Raw genomic sequence first — 20489 nt, 5'->3', positions numbered from 1 at the left:
AGGAGTTCAAGACCAGCCTGGCCAACAGGATGAACTGCTGTCTTTGCTAAAAATACAAAAAAATTAGCCAGGCATGGTGGTGGGCACCTGTAATCCCAGTGACTCCGGAGGCTAAGGCAGAGATTTGCTTGAACCCAGGAGGTGGAGGTTGCAGTGAGCAGTGAGCCAAGATTGTACCTCTGCACTCCAGCCTAGGTAACAAAGTGAGACTCCGTCTTAAAAAAAAAAAAAAAAAAAAAAAGAATACATGGGGAGAAATGCTGGTCTTTCACAGTTGACACTTCTGCCTAGCATTCAAGTCTTCAAGTGAGAGAGTGCCAGACATGAGAGGTGGAAACTGAGGCACAAAGAGAAGACATGACCTGCCTTTGGTTGCATGCCTCATAAATGGACATGCTGGCCTCCTGTCTAGAGTGGAAGAACTTGCTTCCCTCAACTGGGGCACTACTAGGTCTGCTGTTCAGGGCTCATTGCTCTACCTGGTATAGTCCTTGTCCCCCAGTGTTTGAAATAAAAGAAACCAAGAATAATGATGGCCATGAGATCATTCAGTGATTTCTTTTCAGTGCCACAAAACCGTCATTCAAATACATAAATGATCAGCTCAGTTAATTAATAAGCCAAACTGGTTGGTCAATTTAATCAAAGATGTGGGTTTCCTAACCCTAAGTTGAAGCAGCCTTGTTTTAGATATGCCAAAATAAGGTAATAATGGCTGAAACAAAATGGAAGTAGGTCATCGTAGTTCAAACTTTGTGAACATTGCATCCAGACAGTGTTGATATTCTTATGATTTCTTACCTAACTTTATTCATTTCTTTCTTTCCTTTCTCTGCCTTCCTTCAGTGATAAAGAACAGTGAGTATTTTATAATACTTCTATTTTTCTACAAACTATATTTTATCTCTTTTTCTGATCAAGGTGGCTTGCCCTTGAAGAGAGATGTTTAAAAAAGGAACTAGCAAATTTTAAATATCTTTTTAAAAAGCTAAGTTATAAAAAACACCCACACCCATCTTAAGAAAAAAAAATTTATAAAATAAAGAAAACCTCATACCAAACTTGATAAAAGGATGGAAGATGTGTCTTAAGTGAGCCCTCAATTCTTGTTAGTGATTCACAGGATTTCATCAAGTTTATTGACCACTCAGTGTTCCCTTTTCTGTGGCATTTTGCTGGGGAACACTGTTCTGTGGTAAGGAAAATGTTAATTCTGATAACTGCTGTCACTAGTAAAAGATGACAAGGAACAGGGCAGGGCTGTGGACTGTTATGTGCTGTTCATTGGGTCTTTGTCACCTCATCAGAGGTCATCTTGATTTCCCAGAAAACACCTTTGACACAGAGGCCCTATCTTTTCTCACAACTTTTGCATTTTTAATTGGATTCATTTCCTAAATATGCATGACAGATTGGATGCCAGGTCCAATAACTGGGCAGCCAGACTGAAAAGTAGCCCCATCTTCAGTTGGGTGTACACATTCAGAAACTATGGAAAGTCATTTTTACCTCCCCTCCCTGCAATCGTGGACCCTGGGACTCGTGGTGCATGTGGCTTGGGACATAGCCCTTCACCTCCTTGAGCCTTGGTTATCTTGTTTGTAAAATGGGTACAAGAACCCTGCCCCTCCATCCTCACTGGCTGATGGTCAGATCAAATGAGATGTGCAGGAAAGCTTTACCAACTGTAAAGCCTGATTGAGCAAAATGAAACGGAGGTACGAATAACAACCTTGCCTTACCCTTATGTTTATATAGAGGGATCTTGTGCAATTTTTTTCAGCTTTTTTGGGACCCAAATAACCACATTATCGGGGCTAGAATGCTCTAAAGATTTCGTTAACACAGCTAACACTTAGGGGACCCAGAAAAATTCTTCTTCCTACCCTGTGCCTCAGTTTCTCCATCTGTCAAATGGGAGCTTTGAATAGGCTGACTTGTAAAGACTATTTGAATACAAGTTCTGTTGTTGGCTGGTAGGACCCTGGACAGGGAAGATCTGCTTTCTATGAAATCATGAATATATTATTCAGACATGCTGGAGAGAGACGCCGAGTCCTTGTCAGATTACAAATATGAACATCACAAGAGAGAAGTTCATGACTCCAGAGAGAGGGTCTCAAGGCTCTTAGAGGCATCATAAATGCTGCAGGTTGAAAGGTAGCATGTTCATCCTCTTCCCCTCTGTCCCTCTTCCCCAGGCTCCTCCCTTCCCTCCCTCCCTTTCTTCCTCCCTTCCTCTATTATAAACACTCGTAACAAGTACCTACTAAATACCAAGCACCACGCTAAGCACCAGGGATGCACAGTTAGCCACATATGAAGATATGTCTAGTGGAGTCTACAAGCAAATCAAGGGCCAGTCACCAACAAATGTACTCCAGTATGTACAGAGGTATAATCATAGAACCATGTAGACTGTGGAGCACAAAGACAGCCACCTAGCTCAGACTCGAGGGTGATGATGGAGAGCTTCCTGGAAGAAGTGATGTGTACGCTGAGACCAGGAGAGGGAGGATCGCTAAGTGGGGAAGACAGAGGAGCTCCCAGTGGGGAACACGGCATCTGCCAAGCCCAACTGTGAGAGAGAGCGTGGGATTTTATAAGAACAGAATAGAATGCAGTCTGGCTAAAAAGATTAGCAGGAGCCCCAGGACCCCTTGGCATTCTGCGGATGTGGGGGACCCACAGCATCCCTTTTGCACCCCCGTTAGTCTGGTTGGGGTAAATTTCATCCAAAGGGGCCTTTACACCAGCTGGGCACATACAAAATGTCCCGTGGTGTGGCTGCCCCTCCTTTTCTTCAGGATTCATTAAAATCCCATTCACTGTGCTATAAAGAGACTTCCTGCAGACACCTGCCCATGTTGGCATCCCAGGGGAAGGGAGGGGGAGAAGAAGAAAGGGAAGAAAAAGGATTAATTTTCTGCACACCTCTGCTGCTGAATGCTTCAGAGCCTTCATGCCCCGACAGCACTTCCATCATCTCACTCCTTTGGGGAGTTATAATTTATTAATGGAGACATCTGGCGGGTATTTATTACGTGACTATTGTGTGCACGCAATGAAGAATCGAGGTGGGAGGCAGGAAGGGTATGGGAGGCTGCCCTTTGCAGTATTTCAGGGGGAAACATCTATGAGGGGCTTCTACCTGGAGGCTGATTTCCTTTTGTCTCAGGGGCTGCTGATGCTGGCCTTGGTGGGTGGCTTCATTCTGACCCCTCGTAGTACACCTGAGCAGGTGCCTTCAGTTAGCAGATGAAGCCCATCAAGAAGGCCGGTTCCTCGAGTCCTGGACCACCCTCTCTCCACTCATGATTCTCAGCAACTCCCTTTTTCCCTTGTGAGTCTCAGGCATCTTTCGACTTTTTCTTAGCAGCAAAACTCTTTCTTTGAATAATAGTTTATTCAGAAGCTAAATATTTGAGACAGATAAGAGTGGAGCTGGATAAAGACCTTTAGTGGCTGAAAGCATTAAAAATAGCACGGTAAACATGATACAACTGCAATTTAACATAACGCTCAACTGTGAAATAAGTGTAGGAAGTCTAACAAGTTTCACTCTTTTTTTTTTTTTGCCATGCTGAATAATGTATCAGTTAGCTTTTGCTATATAACAAACCATCTTAACACTCAGTGGCTTAGAACAGTTATTTGTTATCAGGGATCTGGGCTTGGTGAGCAGCTCTGTGGACCTTGGCTAGGCTCGTTTGTGTAACAAAGGGCTGGCTGATCTAGGATGGCTGTGGCTGGAATGATGCATTTCTCTTCCACATGCCTCACCTTCCAACAGGCTATCCTGGGTCTTCTAACGGCGATGGCAGGGTATAAGAGTAAACAGAAACATGCAAGGCCTTTGGAGGTTTTGCCTCTGGACTGGCGCACCATCACTCCCCTGCATTTTACTGTCCACAGCAAGTCCTAAGTTTGGGCTAATTTGAAGGAGGAGGAAAGTAGACTCTGGGGCCAGGCATGTGGCTCACGCCTGGAATCCCAGCCCTTTGGGAGGGGGGAAGATCACTTGAGGTCAGGAATTTAAGACCAGCCTGGCCAACAAGGTGAAACCTTGTCTCTACTAAAAATACAAAAAATTAGCTGGGTGTGGTGGCATGTGCCTGTAGTCCCAGCTACTCAGGAGGCTAAGGCAGGAGAACTGCTTGAACCCAGGAGGTAGAGGTTGCAGTGAGCCAAGATTGTGCCACTGCACCCCAGCCTGGGTGACCGAGTAAGATACCATCTCAAAAAGAAAAAAAGAAAAGAAAAGAAAGTAGACTCTAACTCTTTGGTGATCAACTAAAACATCAAATGTTAATTTATTTCCCAATGTTTATCTCTTTTTTCTTTCTAAAATTTTTAATTTTTAATTGGCCTAAAATAGTTTACATATTTTTTGGGTACATGTGATATTCTGGTACCTATATACAATGTGAAATGATCAAATCAGGGTAATTGAAATACCCATCACCTCAAACACATATTTATGTTGAGAACATTTTAATTCTAATCTCCTAGTTATTTTGAAGTATACAATAAATTATTGTTAACTATAGTCATCCTATTTATTGTGCTACCAAATATTAGGTCTTATTCCTTCTATCTACCTGTATTTTTGGACCCATTAACCATCGTGACTTTATTCCTTCCTCCCCTGGTAATGCAAGTCCTACCCCAGATCTTCTGAACCCAGATTTCTGCAAAGGGCCCAGAAATCTGTATTCTGGCTAGCTCACCAAGTGAAATCTTAGTCATGCTAAAGTTTGAGAAATGATGAACTCTATCACAGGACACCCCACTGGTTTACATCATCTTTTCCCAGTAAAAGTGTTTAGGTTCGAGAGTGGGCCAAAAGTGCCTTCTAAAATGAGAAAGGGTGTATTTTGGGTAGGGATACACAACCAATTTCCTGCTTCCACCTCAAAGGTAGCTCTGAGCATTTCTTCCCATAGTCAGGACAGGGCACATTGGTTTTTGCAGATTAGCCAATAGTAGACAGTCCCTAGAGAGCCTCCAGGTTCTTCATCATCTGGGGGAAATGTGCCTGTTTCCATTCCCATTCCCATCGCACACACCGTGTGCATTTTAAGCCAGTCATGGGCTCTTGGTATCTCTACAGTTTACACTCCCCTAATTAGACAAATCTATTGTGATCCTCAGAAGGAGGCCCCGTTAAGCTTGGTGTGGTAACATACACCTGTAGTCCCAGCTACTTGGAAGGCTGAGGTGGGAGGATTGCTGGAGCCCAGGAGCTCAAATTTAGCATGGGCGACATAGCAAGACCTTGTCTCTTTAAAAAAAAAAAAAAAGCCTCATTGAAAAATACATACAAACAAAAAAGATATTTGGAACCAACAGTCAAAAGTTCCTTAGATTAAAGTTTCCTCTAAACTCAAGAGCCACAGATAATTAAGATGATGGGGACAGGAGGTCTGGAAGAGCTGACTGTGGCCTGGGAGAAAGAAAGTGAGATTGAACCATCTGGCTGCCTTTCAGAAGAGCAGGATAGCATGGTGGTGGTTCAGAGCACAGGCCTTCCCTCCTGGGATTGGCTTTGCTGCAAGCTGTGTGACCTTAGGCAAGTGATTAACCTCTCTGAACCTTGGTATACTCAAGAGGAGAATAATGTTTACCTCAAAAGATATTTCAAAAATTCAACAAGACAGTCAATGTAAACCATATGGCATAAAATTATTCTTAACTCCACTTGAAAGGTGAAAAAATTAGAGTCCAGGGAGATGAAATACTTTCACCAAAGTCACACAGTGCCAGAGTTTGAATGCAGATTGATCTGACTCTAAAGCTCAAGTGTTTTTTTTTTTTTTTCTTTTTCCATTGTATCCTAACATCTCAGTAGATTCTGGTATGGGATTAGTGCATCCAGATTGAGAAAGGAAATCTGGGAGCTACAGGAAGGACTGGTCCAGGAAGGATGCTTCTGAAAGTTCATTTTCTCCAGCATTCATTCTTGCCACTTAAAGTCAGCTAAGTTAGTTGGTCTCTCTCTCCTCTCTCTCTTTGTCTGTCTCTCTGTCTCTCTCTCATGAATAGCTAAATCAACTAGGCTCATGTTTGTGCAGATGGGCAAGGAATTGATCTGGATACTCCTACCACCATGGCTTTAAGGTGGCAAAGAGATTCCTGATTTCAAATACCAGTCAGTGATCCAGGTTGCATGTTTTGTTTCATTTCATTGGTTTCTTCCTACCTCTGGGTTAGTGATTCATTGTCTTCCCTACTCCTGAGCAAAACATTCTATTCATTCATTCTTTCCTTCGTTCAGATCAGTGCTCACTATATATGTACAGTGCTATTAGGTAATTTTTCACCAAATTCCCACTGTGGTGAGGATTTGGGACATAGTTTCGTACCAAAAATATTTAATAATAATTTTTCACTGAATTGCCACTGTAACAAGGATTTGGGACCCAGTTTCATACCAAAAATATTTAATAAGAAGAAGAAAAAGAAAACACAAGTTCACTTTTTTTGAGCATTTACCAAGTCCTAGGATCAGCGCTAAGCACTTTATATACATGTTCTAGTTGACCCTTATTTGAGCTTGATGAGCTCACTGGTAAGTTTTCCCTTTAACAGATGAGGAAACTAAGTCTCAGAGATGCTACGTAACTTGTACCTAAGGTTGCACATCCAGGCCGGGCAGTGCCAGAAAAGGAATCACAGCTATGTGACTCCAAAGCCTACTCCCATACCCCTCTCTTAGGTTACTGTATCTTCATAGCAGCCAGTACTGTCATTGTAGGTAGCCATCGGTTCTGCTTAGGTCGAAGGGCTACTCTGTCAGCAGCCAGCTAATGAGTGACTATGAAAATGCCAGCACTCACATGGAGAGGCAGTCCCACAAAACTGTGGAGCACATCTTAGTTTGCTCGCCAAGTTCCTGGTGCAATTCATCCCTCAGTGAAACGTTAGGCATCCTGGTAGATTAAGAGGATGGTCACAATAGCAGGGCTGCTGTTACCTGGGCGCTTGGCACGCACTTTCACATTTAATCTCTTCAAGGGCCCGTGATGCATGCCCTATTAACATTCCCAATTAACAGACCAGGAAACTGAGGCTCAGAGCAGGACAGAGGCCCAGCACAAACTGGCAACAAGTGTCAGACCCAGGATGCCACTCATTAACTCTGCCCAGTTAACAAGTGCTCACATTGGCACACAGTAAGCCCTCCGGATATTTTCTGGATTGGATACAATCCTCTAACTTGTCCAAGGGGAGCAATACTTTGGTCTCCGGCTTTGGTCTTTAATAAGATCCCAACATTGGACTCTGGCTCTGGTCTTAAGGACACAGAGCTGCCATCCTGTGTCCAGAATCCCTTGGCAAGGGTCTTATCCTAAGGACTGATGCTTGAGACCCTCATGCCCGTCTGGTTCCCCAACTCAGGAAGACCTAGACAGGCCCTTTCTGTTCCCTGAGAGCAAAAGCTTTGGTCTGAAAAACTGATCTTGTTTCTGTCTGTTTGCTTCTGAAATTAAAACATGAAAATCCACAGGAGGTTTGCAGGTTCCCACGGAGACCGATCGGCGACATTTTCAAACATGATGAGCTGTTTGTCAATGATGTGTTCTGGAGCAGAGGATGGGGGAAGGCTTTGGAAGGTGCCAGCAGCCTCCAGCAGGGTTGCTCATCTGCAGTCTGCAGATGGAGACAGTTATCCTAGGCGGGGCCTCGCGGGGACCCCCAGCCCTGCTTATGTCTCTGGAGCCATGTGTGTTCAGACACATGCATTTCCTGTGCATGCTGACACTGGCAGTGGCGTGGTGGTGGGGTGTGAGGCATGGACTTGAGGTCAGGCTGGCTCCTGACCAGATTGTAAACTGCAGGAATGTGTCCTTGGAGGGTCTCCACTGGGGACTAGGCCTAGAATCTCATATGTTCAGTTTTGGTCACTGAGCTGCTTTGTAATGGCAGGAAATAAACAAAGGGGGATCAATGGAGAAATCCAGGAAGAGAGGTGGGGGCAAATAAGGGAGAATAGGGGCAGGTGAAGTGTCCATTTCCATGGAAAACTGATGAGACTTGGGAGATGGCTGAATTCCGTTATGACTGGGACTCTTTGGGAAGGGTAGGTGATCTTCATTATGTACGAGTCCACTGTATCCTTTAAAAGTAATGGGGAGACACATGAGGCTGAAGGATATTGGCACACCAAATGGAAGATCTTCCCAACAGCATGGCACAGACTCTGCATGAAGAGAGTGAGGCCTCCATCACAGGAGGCATTCAAGCAAGGAAGGAAGGCCACCTGCCGGGAATGCCACAGCAGGCAAACTTCAAAGTGATCCCCACCTCCTGGCGTTCATGCCTTTGTGTAGTGCCCTGCCCTTGAGTGTGGGCAGGACCTGAGCCTTGCTTCTAGCCTGTAAGATATAGTGAAGGGGATGAGCTCTTGGGATCACATTATGTTATATAAGACTCTGTCTCAGGTAACAGGAACTAGAGATTCTCCTTGTGGACTTGATGAAGGAAGTGGCCCACAGGATGGGATCAGAGATGCCACATGGTTAGGGAATGCAGGCAGCCTCTAGGACCTGGGGTAGGGACTTTCTCAACAGCCTTCAGAGGGCCATGGCCCTCAGTCATACAGCTGCAAGCAAATGAATTCTGCCAACAACACAAATTTGCTTAGAAGCTAATTCTTCTCCGGTCAAGCTTCCAGATGAGAACATGGCCCAGCCAATACCTTGATTGCAGCCTTGTGAAATCCTGAGTAGAAGACCCGGTTAAGCCAAGCCCAGACTCCTGACCCACAGCAACTGTGAGAAAAATAAATGTGTGTTGGTTTAAGCCCCTACTTTGTAATAATGTGTCTTGCAGCAATAGAACATGAATCTAGACACGGTGGGGAGGATGCTACCAGTCTGTCTCTAGTCTCCTGCTGGACTGGGTTTTTCAGTTATCTGATAACAAATCATCTCAAATAAGTGGCTTAAGATTACAGAAACCATTGATTATCGCTCACAATTTCTGTGAGTAGGAATTGGAGGGTGGCCTGACTGGGCAGCCCTGGCACAAGGTCACTCATGCAGCTGCAGACACGTCACCTGGGGCAGCAGTTATCTGAAGGCTTGATAAGGGATTGAAGAGCCACTCACGTAGCTGGCAGTATGGTGCTGGCTGTTGGCAGGAGGCCTTTGTTCCTCTCCACATGGGCCTCTCCACAGGGATGTTTGAGTGCCCTCACAACATGGCGGCTGGCCAAAACACCAAGGTGGATGCTTCAGTGTCTTTTATGACTTGGAAGTCACACAGTGTCACTTCCACTGTATTTAGTTGGTCACACAGGACCAGCTTTTATTCAGTATGGGAAGGGACTGCACACAGGTAGGTATGAATAACAGGAGGCAGGGACCCCTGGGGACCATCTTAGAGGCTGGCCACCATGCTGGTCTTCTTTCCCTCCAGCATGCTGCCTGTTTGCTCTACCCCAGCCTTTTGCAAAGACCATTCCCTCTGCCAGACTCAATCTCTCCCCAACCTTCCATCACCCCTTCAGCTTATCTTTGAGGTCTTAGCAGGAATCAGCCACAGCTTTGTGGGGCCCAAAGCGTATATACTTAAGGGGCCCTCTTCAAGATCAAAAAGACAAAAACATCTTATGTCAGCAAATTTTCCTAATCACAGGACCATTACCAGGGCCCTTTTAGGGCCTCCGGAGGTACCCGTGTGAACAGAGGGCCCTGAAGCTTCGTCTTCACCAGGATCACAGTGAATTCTCCTCACCTCCTCCAGAAGCTCCTCCCAGTCTCTAGGCTGAGTAACCTCCATTGCTTCAGTCTCCCTGCATGGCACCTGTATAATTAGGCATTTAACATCTCTTTTAGCCACCAGGGACCAGGTCTTATTCAAAAACGCTTTTTATGTACTTGCTGTCAGAGAATGATCTAAGTGTCATGGACACAACAGAGAACCAGGGCCAGACAAGGTCCCTGCCGTCCTGTAATCTACATTCTGATCGGAGAGAAAGGGGCAATACACATATAACAAGGGAACATGTAACAGATAACTTCAGCTAGAGACGGGCGCCATGGAGAAAGTGAAGCAGGGCAATGAGAGATCGAAGACAGCCTCTCTGAGACCAGGGTGATGAGAGGGAAGATCCAGGGAGGGAAGTGTTCCTGGAAGAAGGAACAGCAAGCACAAAGATCCTGAGGCAAAAACAAGACTTGGAGATTTAAGATTGAGTGAAGAGGCCAGCGTTTCTGAGCTAGTGACCAGGGGGAGCAGGAGCAATGAGGACAGAGGGGCAGGTACAGGACAGACCAGGCAGGACTTTGCAGAATAAGCAAGAAGTCTGAATTTTATTTTTATTAAGGTAAAATTCACATACCGTGAAAGTAATTGTTGTAAAATATACAATTCAGTGGCGTTTAGTATCTTCACAATGTTGTGCAACCATCACTTCTGCCTCATCCTGGATTTTGTTCTAAGTCAACTGAGACCCCACTGGAGGGTTCTGAGCAAGGGGTTTGAGCAGTGTTAGCATGCGCTCGTCCCAGAGGCGCCCCATCCAAGGCTACATGAGGGAAGGCAAGGTGTGTTTCCGCCAGAATTTCCCCAGGCCATATCCTCCTTCCTTTTCTGGAAACAAGACCCCAAGATATCTGCTTCCCTTTTCCTCCAAACTCTGCGTTCTCTGTTCTTCAGAGCAAGCTAGCTAAGGTGGGGGAATGGCAGAAGAGGGCGGGGCGTTGGGAGGGGGACAGGCTTTTAATTTCCAGCTTCCAATGTCAAAAAGGCAATTTCATGCCTGCTGCTGTGATTAGGCCAGCAGAAAGGACTGAGGCTGGTGGCTAATGGGGGTTTGCTCCTGAGGATTCAGAGTTCCTGATTTTTTCCCTCATAGGGACAAGAATTTCTAGTCTTCTACTCAGCTGAGGCACCTCAGAGCCTGGGATTCCAGTCTGTTACAGACCACAGCCTTAACTGCTCGCAGCAGCTCTGATCCTCTGAACCATTGCCGGGGCCACAGGTCCCATTCTTTCCGTCTTGTGGAGGGTAAATGTGCAGACTGCCTGGGTCTGAATCCTGCCGCTGCCACTTGCCAGCCACACAAGCTTGGACAAATGCTCAGATTTCTCCACGCCTCAGCCTCCTCACCAGGAAATAGGGACACAAACAGTCCGTGCCTCTTAGGGGTGATGTGAGGATTAAATGAGGTAATGCAGGTGCACGGGGTGCTTGTATGCGCGCTAATAAGCAGATGCGAGCACACAGTGGGCATGTGTGAGAGATCATTAGGTAATGTGGGCGCTGGTAGATGTTATGTCAGTGTTCGCTTAAAAAGAAAAGAAAAAGCAAAAAGAACACAAGACAGAACTCAAAATGTTACCAGAGGCTTTGAGGCTGGAAATCTGAACATTTGTGTGAATTCAAGAGATTTTTAGAAATGTAGTTGGCAACCAGTTTAAATTTATTTTTAAAAACGCCGTAGCCCCCAAAAGCCATCTCCCTGCCAGGCAGATGCTGTGATCAACCTGGGACCAAGGGCTTCGGGCTGCCTGTCCTGAATCATTTCCACCGCAGCTGTACAAGTCGACTGTTCTATCCTTTCTGAAACATCTTTATGCTCCAGGTTTCCATGAGCTTGCTGAAAATGTTGTGGAGTGTCTGCTATGTGTTAAGCGCATAAGAAAATAAACTCATCAGAAGCCTAAGAGGGAAGTATGTGTCCCATTGCACGGAGTAGCAGACTGAGGCTCTGAAAGATACGATTTTTTTTGCCCGCCGTCTCCCAGGCAGTCAGTTTCCCAGCAGAAATTTGAACTACTATTTTCTGTTCACCTCACACCATCCCAAATTGCTTTTCAGGCTCCAGGCAGGCTGGTCCGTCCATCCCAGTGGTCAGCCTGACCGGCAGAGGAAGCAGGAAGAACTGACCGATGAGGAGAAAGAAATCATCAACAGGGTGATCGCTCGAGCTGAGAAAATGGAAGAGATGGAGCAGGAGCGAATCGGGTGAGGTGACGCTTCCCATCCACCTGAGAGCCGCTGAGACAGAAGGGTGTGCTGGGCTGGAACAGGGCTGCCTCTGGGCTTTGTCATTTGTGACTTACGGAGCCACCTCCCGCCCCCTTTCCCCCTGGCAGACGTGGGATCCTTATTTCATGAGGTGGGAGAGTTGGGAGAAGAGAGAGGGGCTGGAGGAGAGAGTGGGATGCTGGCGTTGAGGTTCTTGGCTGGGGGGTGCATTGAAGAAGACCCAGGGGAGGGGTCTTGTGATACAGAAAGGGGAGATTGTCATTGGAGGCTGCAAGAAGTGGTGTGGGTGTGAGCATCAGGTGTCTCAGCTAATCACAGCTGCATAGGGATGTGCTCTAGAGATGATAGCCACGTAGGTGTCAGAAGGTACAGCTGAGGGCAAGGTTAGGATGACAGGGAGTAGGTGAAAAAGAGAGTGTGTAAAAGAGAAAGCACATTTGAAATGAGTTATGTAAGACAGTTGGAGAACCCAGTCCTGTAAGAGTCTGACAGCATGTGAGCGAGGAAGCAGAGGTTAACCCGATCGGTCAGGACTCCAGGAACCAAGGGGTCCCATGCCAGCTCCCCACTTGCCCGCTCTGGATCTTGGGCATGTTGACCTCTCTGAGCCCCGATTTGCTCACTGGCAGATGAGAGAAATAACCGTAATTATCTTATAAGACTCTTGTAAGGGTTGAGATGATGTATGCACAGATCCTGACCCAGACTCTGGCGACACTATGCATTTAATAAATGGTAGGAAGGAGAGGCAAGTGGGGCTCAGAAGGCAGGATAATGAAAACGTGTATGTGAGAGAAGCAAGGCTTATAAGAAGGATGTGTGATGAGTGAAGAGATGTGACCACATCAATGAGCAGGGACAGTACTGGAGAGCAAGGAGGGGCATGGGTGTGGGCTGGAGCTGGGGGAGTGGGGAAAATGTGGGGCATCATCAGGGTGGGAGGGGTGACTGAGAGAAGGGAGTGAGGGTATGTGTTTGGGGGACTCTCGGTATAAATGGAGACTTTAGCTGCAGGGATACAGAGAGGCCATGGGAGTCGCCGTCCCAGACCTGAATATCAAACAGGCAATGAGAAGGCAGGAGGCTGGGACATCACCTCCGCTTACACCCTCCCCAAGCCCTTCTGCCGGGGCAGCCATTGCCAACTGCTTATAACAGATTTAGGCACTGAGGTGCCCACTGATCTCCCTACCCAGGTACTCAGCTGGGGGTTAATGAAAAAATGATGCTCTGGGGATGCAGGAAGTGGGTGCCTTTGACTGGAGCCTCTGCAGATAATCGCACTCAGGGCAGGCTGGGGAAATCAGAGGTGTCGCTGACGAGTGACAAACACCTGCCACAGGATGCGTCAGCTTCACACTTGACCCTCTGTCAGCCTCCTTGGGTGGTTACCAAAGGGATAGGTCTGGGGAGCTTGCTTATGGGGTTAGGTTTTCATTTTGCTTTGCTTTTTAAATGATATTTCAAGAGTAGAAGGTTCTCCAGGCTGGCAGTGTGTATGTGTGTGCATGTGTATGCATGTGTGCGTGTGTTCATGCATGTGCATATGCACATGCATACGTGTGTGTGTACATATGTGTATGTGCGTGTGTGTTTTCATACAATGATAGGCCTCAGCCATGAGGGAAGGAAAAATATGTATATTAAGGCTAAACGGTGAAAGCAAGAACTCTGTTCAACCTTTCTCCTGCCTGGCACGTACCACCAGCTATCACATTTTATATTTTACATATTTCCTTTGACTATTGTATGTCTCTCCCCTTAGATTAAGATTCCTGAGGGTAGATATTTCTGCCAGTTTTGTTCACTACTGTGTTCCTAAAGCCTGGTATATAATAGGTACACAGGAAAATATTTTTTGAGTGAATGAATGAACATGGAAGATGAGGTTGTCTTTCAACTTCTTTCTACATTTCCTGTGGCCAAGAGGCTTGGGGATTTATAGTCTTGTCCAGGGTCCAAACTCCCAGGGAAAGTACTCTGACTGACTAATGTCAAGTACTGTCCCTTGTCCGACCAGCTGCAGCCAGGCGTGCCAAGCCCTATAGTATCAGCATGGCCACTGGGCTGCCTCTGGAGGTCAGGTTATAGAGGTCCTTGTGAACTGAGCAGATCCCAGCTTAAGTGATTTAGAGCAGGGTAAATGGGGTCCCTGCTTTGTTTTTGATGCCTTGCTGTGTTCTCCCTACCAACCTGGTGACGTGGCGGCAGAGCACTGCAGTTAAGAGCTGGGGTTGCCAAGCGAGGGAGGCCTGGGTCCAAATTTCAGTTTTGCCACTTACCCCTGGTGTGCTCTTAGATAGGCCACTTTAACCTCCCTATGCCTCAGTTTCCTCATCTGCAAAATGGGGATAACATTGTCACATACATCCGGGTATATAATTAGCATGCAAAGGAATATTGTGGTGCCTTATACAAAGTGCCTGCTTAATAAATAGTGGCAGTTATTTAATGGTGAGGTTTTGTTTTGTTTTGTTTTAATGAAAACGCTGATTTTTTCATGCTCGCTGAAGCCTTTGTTCGAGAAGTCTGCCCTGAGACTCCTGTTTGGCAAGCCCTGAAATTCTAGCAGCCCCTGGCTTCCCCTGAAGGAGATTTGAGAGGCTTCCAGGGGAGCTTGGGCCAAGTCTTTGGTGACAGAATGTCCCTTTGCTGAGACAATGTGTTTTCTGCCTGGCTTCCCGGAGTTGGGAGGACAGCCCTGGAAGATTCCGGCTGTGGTTGTTCCACAGTGCCCTTCCTGCAGCCAGCCCTTGCTGGTGGCATCGCCAGAGGCAAACCCAATGCTATTTGTGTCTTACAAGCTCAAACCTGCCCTGATTCCTGTTCCACCCACACTTCCCTAGGAGGGGATCCGAGAGGAGTCAGATGAAAGCCAAGTGAAACATCAGACATGGAGCCAAACTGAAAATGGGGGGTGCTAACTGGGGCTCCTGTTGCAGAGCGTGAGGATCTCAGCCCTTGGGACCTCAGTTACCCCATCCATCAAATGACTCGGTCTCATTCTCAGGATTCTTTCTGCTCAGACTCTACAGTATTTTGGGGGTGTCTGGTGAGGGACCTCATACCCTATTGCTGGCTGTACCTCTCAGTAATGAGCTCCTTCTATGTTAAAATTGCCAATGTAGCTGTGCCCCTTACTGGGTCCAGACATCAGCTCCATGATGCTGAATGTTCCTTTCTATTACCTGAGTGAAAACTATCTGGGAAAGTTATGAAATTACTGTCAATAAACATGATAAATAATCATCATGATGGGTGCCATTTACTGAGCACTTACTATGTGCCAAGCCCAGTGTCTAAAAACTTCGTATAAATTAACTCATTAGCCGTTCCTCTCAACCCTGTCAAGTAAGCTATTATTTTCCCAATTTTACAGGTGAGGAAACTGAAGCTTAGAGAGCTTAGACCATCTGCCTAAGGTCATATGGTGGCAAGGTACACATCCCTATTTGGCTGACTCTCAGATCTCTCCTCTTGAATCTCTGAGATGTGTTTCCTGAAGATGTGTTCCCAAATTCCCAGGCTCTGCAGAGCATGGAAATGTTAATTACTCAGGTTTGGAGGGGACATTTTGAGGACTGGAAGTTGAAACCGTTTCTGTGTTGACCCAATAATTCTTTCCAGCTCTTATTAACCTGTCTGTACCTTCCAAAGCTGCCAGAGCTAGTCTGCCTGCTGCTTCGGTTCTGAGAGTTCCAGGAGAGAAATCCCCTCAGGCTTTGCCTCTCTGGGGCAGTTTTGCAAGAGTTAGCTGCCCCAGGGAGTCCCAGGCCATGCACAGCAACCCAGAACCACTTCACTCCATGGAGCCCATGTGCTGGGAGGAGTCTAAACCTTCACTCACCGCTCAGCTCACAGCCCAGCTCTGTTCTCTTCAGCATCCCAGGAGGGAGAGATGATGGCCAGGAGAGAAACGCATTAACCAACCTCATTTTGCCCCCACATTTCTTATACAAGAGCTAAGTGGGATTTCAGAGTTCATTTTGCATGCCCGACTGCTACAGACTTCTGTTAGGACACTTTGCTTACAAGAAAGGAAACTAATTTCAGCTAGGTTGCTTCAGTTACCTATTACAATATAACAAACCACCCAAAAGTTTGTGGCTTAGAGAAAAACAATGTATTATTTTTCATGATTTTTGCGGGTTAAGGATTCAGACAGAGCTCTGCTGGGCAGGTTTTTTGCTCCGGGGGCATGGGCTGGGTTTGCTCACTCAGCTGCATTCAGCCGGTGGTTGGGCTGGGCTGGAAGGTGCAAGAAAGCTTTACTCCCCTGTCTGTACCTTGGTGCTCTCCAGGTAGCCCCTGTCTTTGCCTTCATCTTTCCTTATTTATTACTCTGGCCTAAATTCCTTTACATGGCAGCTGGGTCTGAAAGAAGCAAAGATAGGTGTTGCCTGATCTCTTAACGGGTGGGTCTGGAACTGGCAGGGTATTATGTCCATCACTTTCTATCGAGGACAGGAAATAGATCCTATCTCTCTATGGGATAAATGGCATGTGTATGCAGAGGAGGAAGGCATTGTTGGTGCCTATCTTTATCACATTATGCAGAAAGAGAAATTTAAGGATTCAGAGGTATCTCAAGGGATCTAGATATTCCCAGTTTCTTTAGCTCTTCTTCTCCAAATTCCAAATTCCCAGGGAAGAACCTCTGATTGACCTAGCTCACCCTAGATGCCCGCCCCTTATCCAATTGGCTGTGGTCAGAGGTGCCAGGCTAGACACACATGGCTGCTGAGTTCTTCTCCTGAGCATAGAAGGGCCCCTTTGTGAGTTGTAAAGACATACCTAGGTTACGCACAGGACTTTTAGAATGTATTAAGTTTGGAATTAGACACTTGCCTCCAAAATTGGTTTGCATTTTCACCTCTCTCCCTGGCAAAAGTTGGCATTGGTAAGGCCAACTTTATCCTTATTATATTTCTTCCTGTCCAGAGCCTCTCAAAGGCATTTGCTCACATATCTTGCCTGTGAAGGGACTGGCAGCTGGGTGGCTTCCATTCGAGGTCACCTTCCCTAAACAGATGGGCCCAAAAAAGTAATTAGGATTTGTCATTAGCCTTGGCATCCAGACACTGCGATGAATGAGGAAGTCGGAGAGACTTGTTGTTGACAGGATCTGTCGCACCCCTATCACCTTCTCATCTTGGTTCCACCTTCCCTCGTGTTTTTGGCACATATTTTTTCCAAAATATGGACAGAGGGAGAAGTGAGTGATAATGCCCGGAACTTGCTACATCTAATTAGGTAGATATCTGTCCTATGGCTTGACAAGCCGACCATAAGCCAGGTCATACTCTTCTTGTCTTTCTAAAGGAGGACTCCTTTCCTGTGTTCTTAGAGTCTTAAGATTCTATGGATGGGAGTCAGGGACTTGGGGGCATTCTGATATTATAAACATTCATGGATGTGTCTATGTACATTTTTTTCCCAAAATAAACATGGATTTCATCAGGTTTGGGGGGACTCTGATCCCCTGGTATCAGGAGTTATTGAGTTGTGCCTCAGTTTCCTCAGGGATTGGACCAGTGCTTTTTCCAATGTCTAGCTAGCCCTGGTGTGTCATAGAATCTGTTTGAATAAGATGAAAATAGGGTTGGGCACAGTGCCTCATGCCTGTACTCCCAGCACTTTCGAGAGGCTGAGGTAGGTGGATCACTTGAGGCCAGGAGTTTGAGACCAGCCTGGTCAACATGGTGAAATCCCATCTTTACTAAAAATACAAAAATTAGCCAGGAGCCAGGTGTGGTGGCACATGCCTGTAATCCCAGCTACTTGGGAGGCTGAGGCACGAGAATCGCTTAAACTCAAGAGACAGAGTTTGCAACACTGCACTCCAGCCTGGGCGACAGAGCAAGACTCCACCTTAGAAAAAAAGAAGAAGAAAAGATGTACAACACATTAAGGAAAGTAACTTAAGACATTTGGGTTTTTTTTACTCTGGAGGCTGAGACAGGAGAATCGCTTGAGCCTGGAAGGCAGAGGTCACAATGAACCACCTAGATTGCACCAGTGCACTCTAGCCTGGGCAACAGAGTGAAGCTTTCTGGATTCCTTAATTAGCTCGATGCCTGCCATAAAAGAGAGAACACATATGTGTTGAGTGAACAATGCATACTGAGTGAACCATAAACCCAACTAAGGTGCTTATCAAGTCTCTTTACCTGTACAGCCTCCCTCATGCCTCCCTGGCGTCATCTGTAAAATGGGAAGTTGGATGGGGCGGTCTTCAAATCCCATCTATTTTTTGGGACAGATAATTCTCTGTGTGGGGGCTGTTTTGTGCATCGTAGACTGTTCAGCAGCATCTCTGGTCTCTACCCACTAAGATGCCTGATTTAACACCCCACCCAGCTGCGACAACTAAAAATGTCTCCAGACACTGCTCAGTGTCCCCGAGGGGCAAAGTCACCCCTGTTGAGAACCACTGCTCTAGCCCTTTTGTTGGTGGAGAAGAAATGGGAGACGAAATCGACTGCGATTTTTCTTGGACTCATCCTCAACTTCTAGCAGAATAATTACAACAGACTACTGTTATTGGTATCATGTGCCAGCGCTGTGCTCAGAGCTTTCTGTAGATTCATTTATGTAATTCTCACAGCAATCCTACGTAATAGAACATATTATAATCATTCCCATTTCACAGAAGAGGAAACTGAAGAACGGAGAGGTTTAGCAACTTGCCAAGAGTCATACAGTTAATAAGTAGTGGGACTGGAATTATGAATCTGGCTGGCTCTAGGATTAGACTCCTATTCTGCTATTCCTTAGAGAAACAAACATTTATCTCCAAGCCCTGTGCCAGGAATTTTCAAATATCATATATTTCCTTTAATCCTCATGATGTCCTCACTGAGAGTCAGACGATCATCACTGCTTTACAACTGAGTAAACTGAAGCTCAGGGAAGTTAAGACACTTGCCTAGAGACACACAGCCTTTGCATGGTCAAAGGGAAAGGTAACTGATGAATGATTTCAGGGATTCAGAGAAGTCAGTAATTTACAGGGTATCTCAGACATTTATTGAAGTTAATTTGATCATTTTATATGTTTCTTCTTCATATGTTTGTTCATGTGCGATTGAACAGTTCATTCCCCTTTACCACAGTGACTCTTGTCCCCATTCAGGCCTCAGCACCACATTCTCCCAACTCTATTTTCCATGATAGGAAAGGGCAGTGACAGGGGTCAGAAAGAACCACAACCATAAACCCTGACACGAAGCAAAGATTCCATTCTTCTAGCATCTGGGCAGCTAGACCTAACTTCCAAATCCATCTCTTCCACTCGAGCTGTGTACACTTGGGTAAGTGAGTTCCCTTCTGTGTGCCTTGGCTTCCCCATCTGTAAAATGGGAGCGAATAGTAGAGCTTATCTCCCAGATTGTTGATGGCTTAAGAAAAACAATGCATATAGAGTACTTAGCACAGCACCTGGCACAGTAAGCACTCAAACAACAATCACAATTATTGCTGTTCCTGGGTTTGTCATGACACAGCACCTTGCCCAGCATGGACTGCACAAGCCCAGCTGGGCCCTCCAGTGGTCTTTCTCTCTTGGTTCCCTCATCTCCAACTCTGAATCGAGGTGACCCTCCTCCCCAAAGTGCCAAGGCCCGGGCAGGAATCACATTCACCAGTCCCTCAAGGAGACAGACTGGGATCTAAGGCTCCCCAGGTGGTGACAGTAACAAACAGCAGGGAGAATTAATGAGTCTGAAATGCACACGGCCCATATCCCAGCGTGTGGTTTCCTGATGGAGCAGCTCAGTCATTTAAGGCCAGGTTCCTGAGAGACCCTGGCACTGGAGCCTCAGGCCAGCCCCTGTGAGAGCAGCCATTTCCTCACTCACAGCAGATGGTCCAATTTTGACTTCAGAAAGTGCCAACTTTAATAAACTCAACAGTAATATCCCCCTGCTTGGCAATTAGAGTGAGGTGAAGAGTGAGCAGGGATTGTGGAATTGATGATGTGGTGTATGGTGTGTGTGTGTGTGTGTGTGTGTGTGTGTGTGTGTGACAGAGAGAGAGAAAGAGAGATAGACAGAGGCAAAGATGAGAGAGACAGAGGCACAACATGGCATCGTATCCACTCTCCCACTTTGCTGTGTTTTTCTGAATGGTGACATCGTGGTCAACCACTGCTTCTAAAGGCAGCCGCTCTGGCTCCATCCCATTGGTTGATAGAACCTCAGCTTTTAGCCATTTCCTCTGCTGATTCAGAGATTGGCACATAAACCCGTCACACTGGGCAAGCAGGGTGCAGGGTGTCTTTCCCGGGCACTGCTGCACACCACATTAAGCCTACTTTCTGGTGCAATTGTACAACCATTAGCCTTTTCTCTGACATGCATCAAGATGTTGCAGCAGTACGGGAAAGCTCAAAAGTAGTTACCTGAATGTTTCTGAGGTCAGTTTGGGCTTTTTGTGGAAGGCTGAGCATCAGAAACAAGCAGCTATTGGCTCTTCGCTGGGCTTATGAC

At 46.3% G+C, this 20489-nt stretch overlaps 1 protein-coding gene across 5 annotated transcripts in view; it reads left to right on the top strand.

Annotated features, from left to right (window-relative positions):
• The window catches only part of RPH3A (rabphilin 3A), a 327189-nt gene that overhangs the window by 258420 nt on the left and 48280 nt on the right, over positions 1 to 20489 (top strand). For 4 of the 5 annotated variants that reach the window (XM_074402202.1, XM_010342855.3, XM_074402201.1 and 1 more), the window contains exons 4-5: positions 847 to 858; positions 11830 to 11976. In XM_074402202.1, coding sequence (XP_074258303.1) covers positions 847 to 858; positions 11830 to 11976 — 159 coding nt within the window. The remainder of the gene's footprint in view (positions 1 to 846; positions 859 to 11829; positions 11977 to 20489) is intronic. The other variant, XM_074402203.1, reaches the window with a different exon arrangement.

This window comes from Saimiri boliviensis, chromosome 7 (genome assembly GCF_048565385.1).
Source record: "Saimiri boliviensis isolate mSaiBol1 chromosome 7, mSaiBol1.pri, whole genome shotgun sequence".
In the NCBI taxonomy this organism is placed as follows: domain Eukaryota; kingdom Metazoa; phylum Chordata; class Mammalia; order Primates; family Cebidae; genus Saimiri; species Saimiri boliviensis.
The sequence above is the reverse complement of the archived record's forward strand: the minus strand, read 5'-3'. Positions and strand labels throughout refer to the sequence as shown.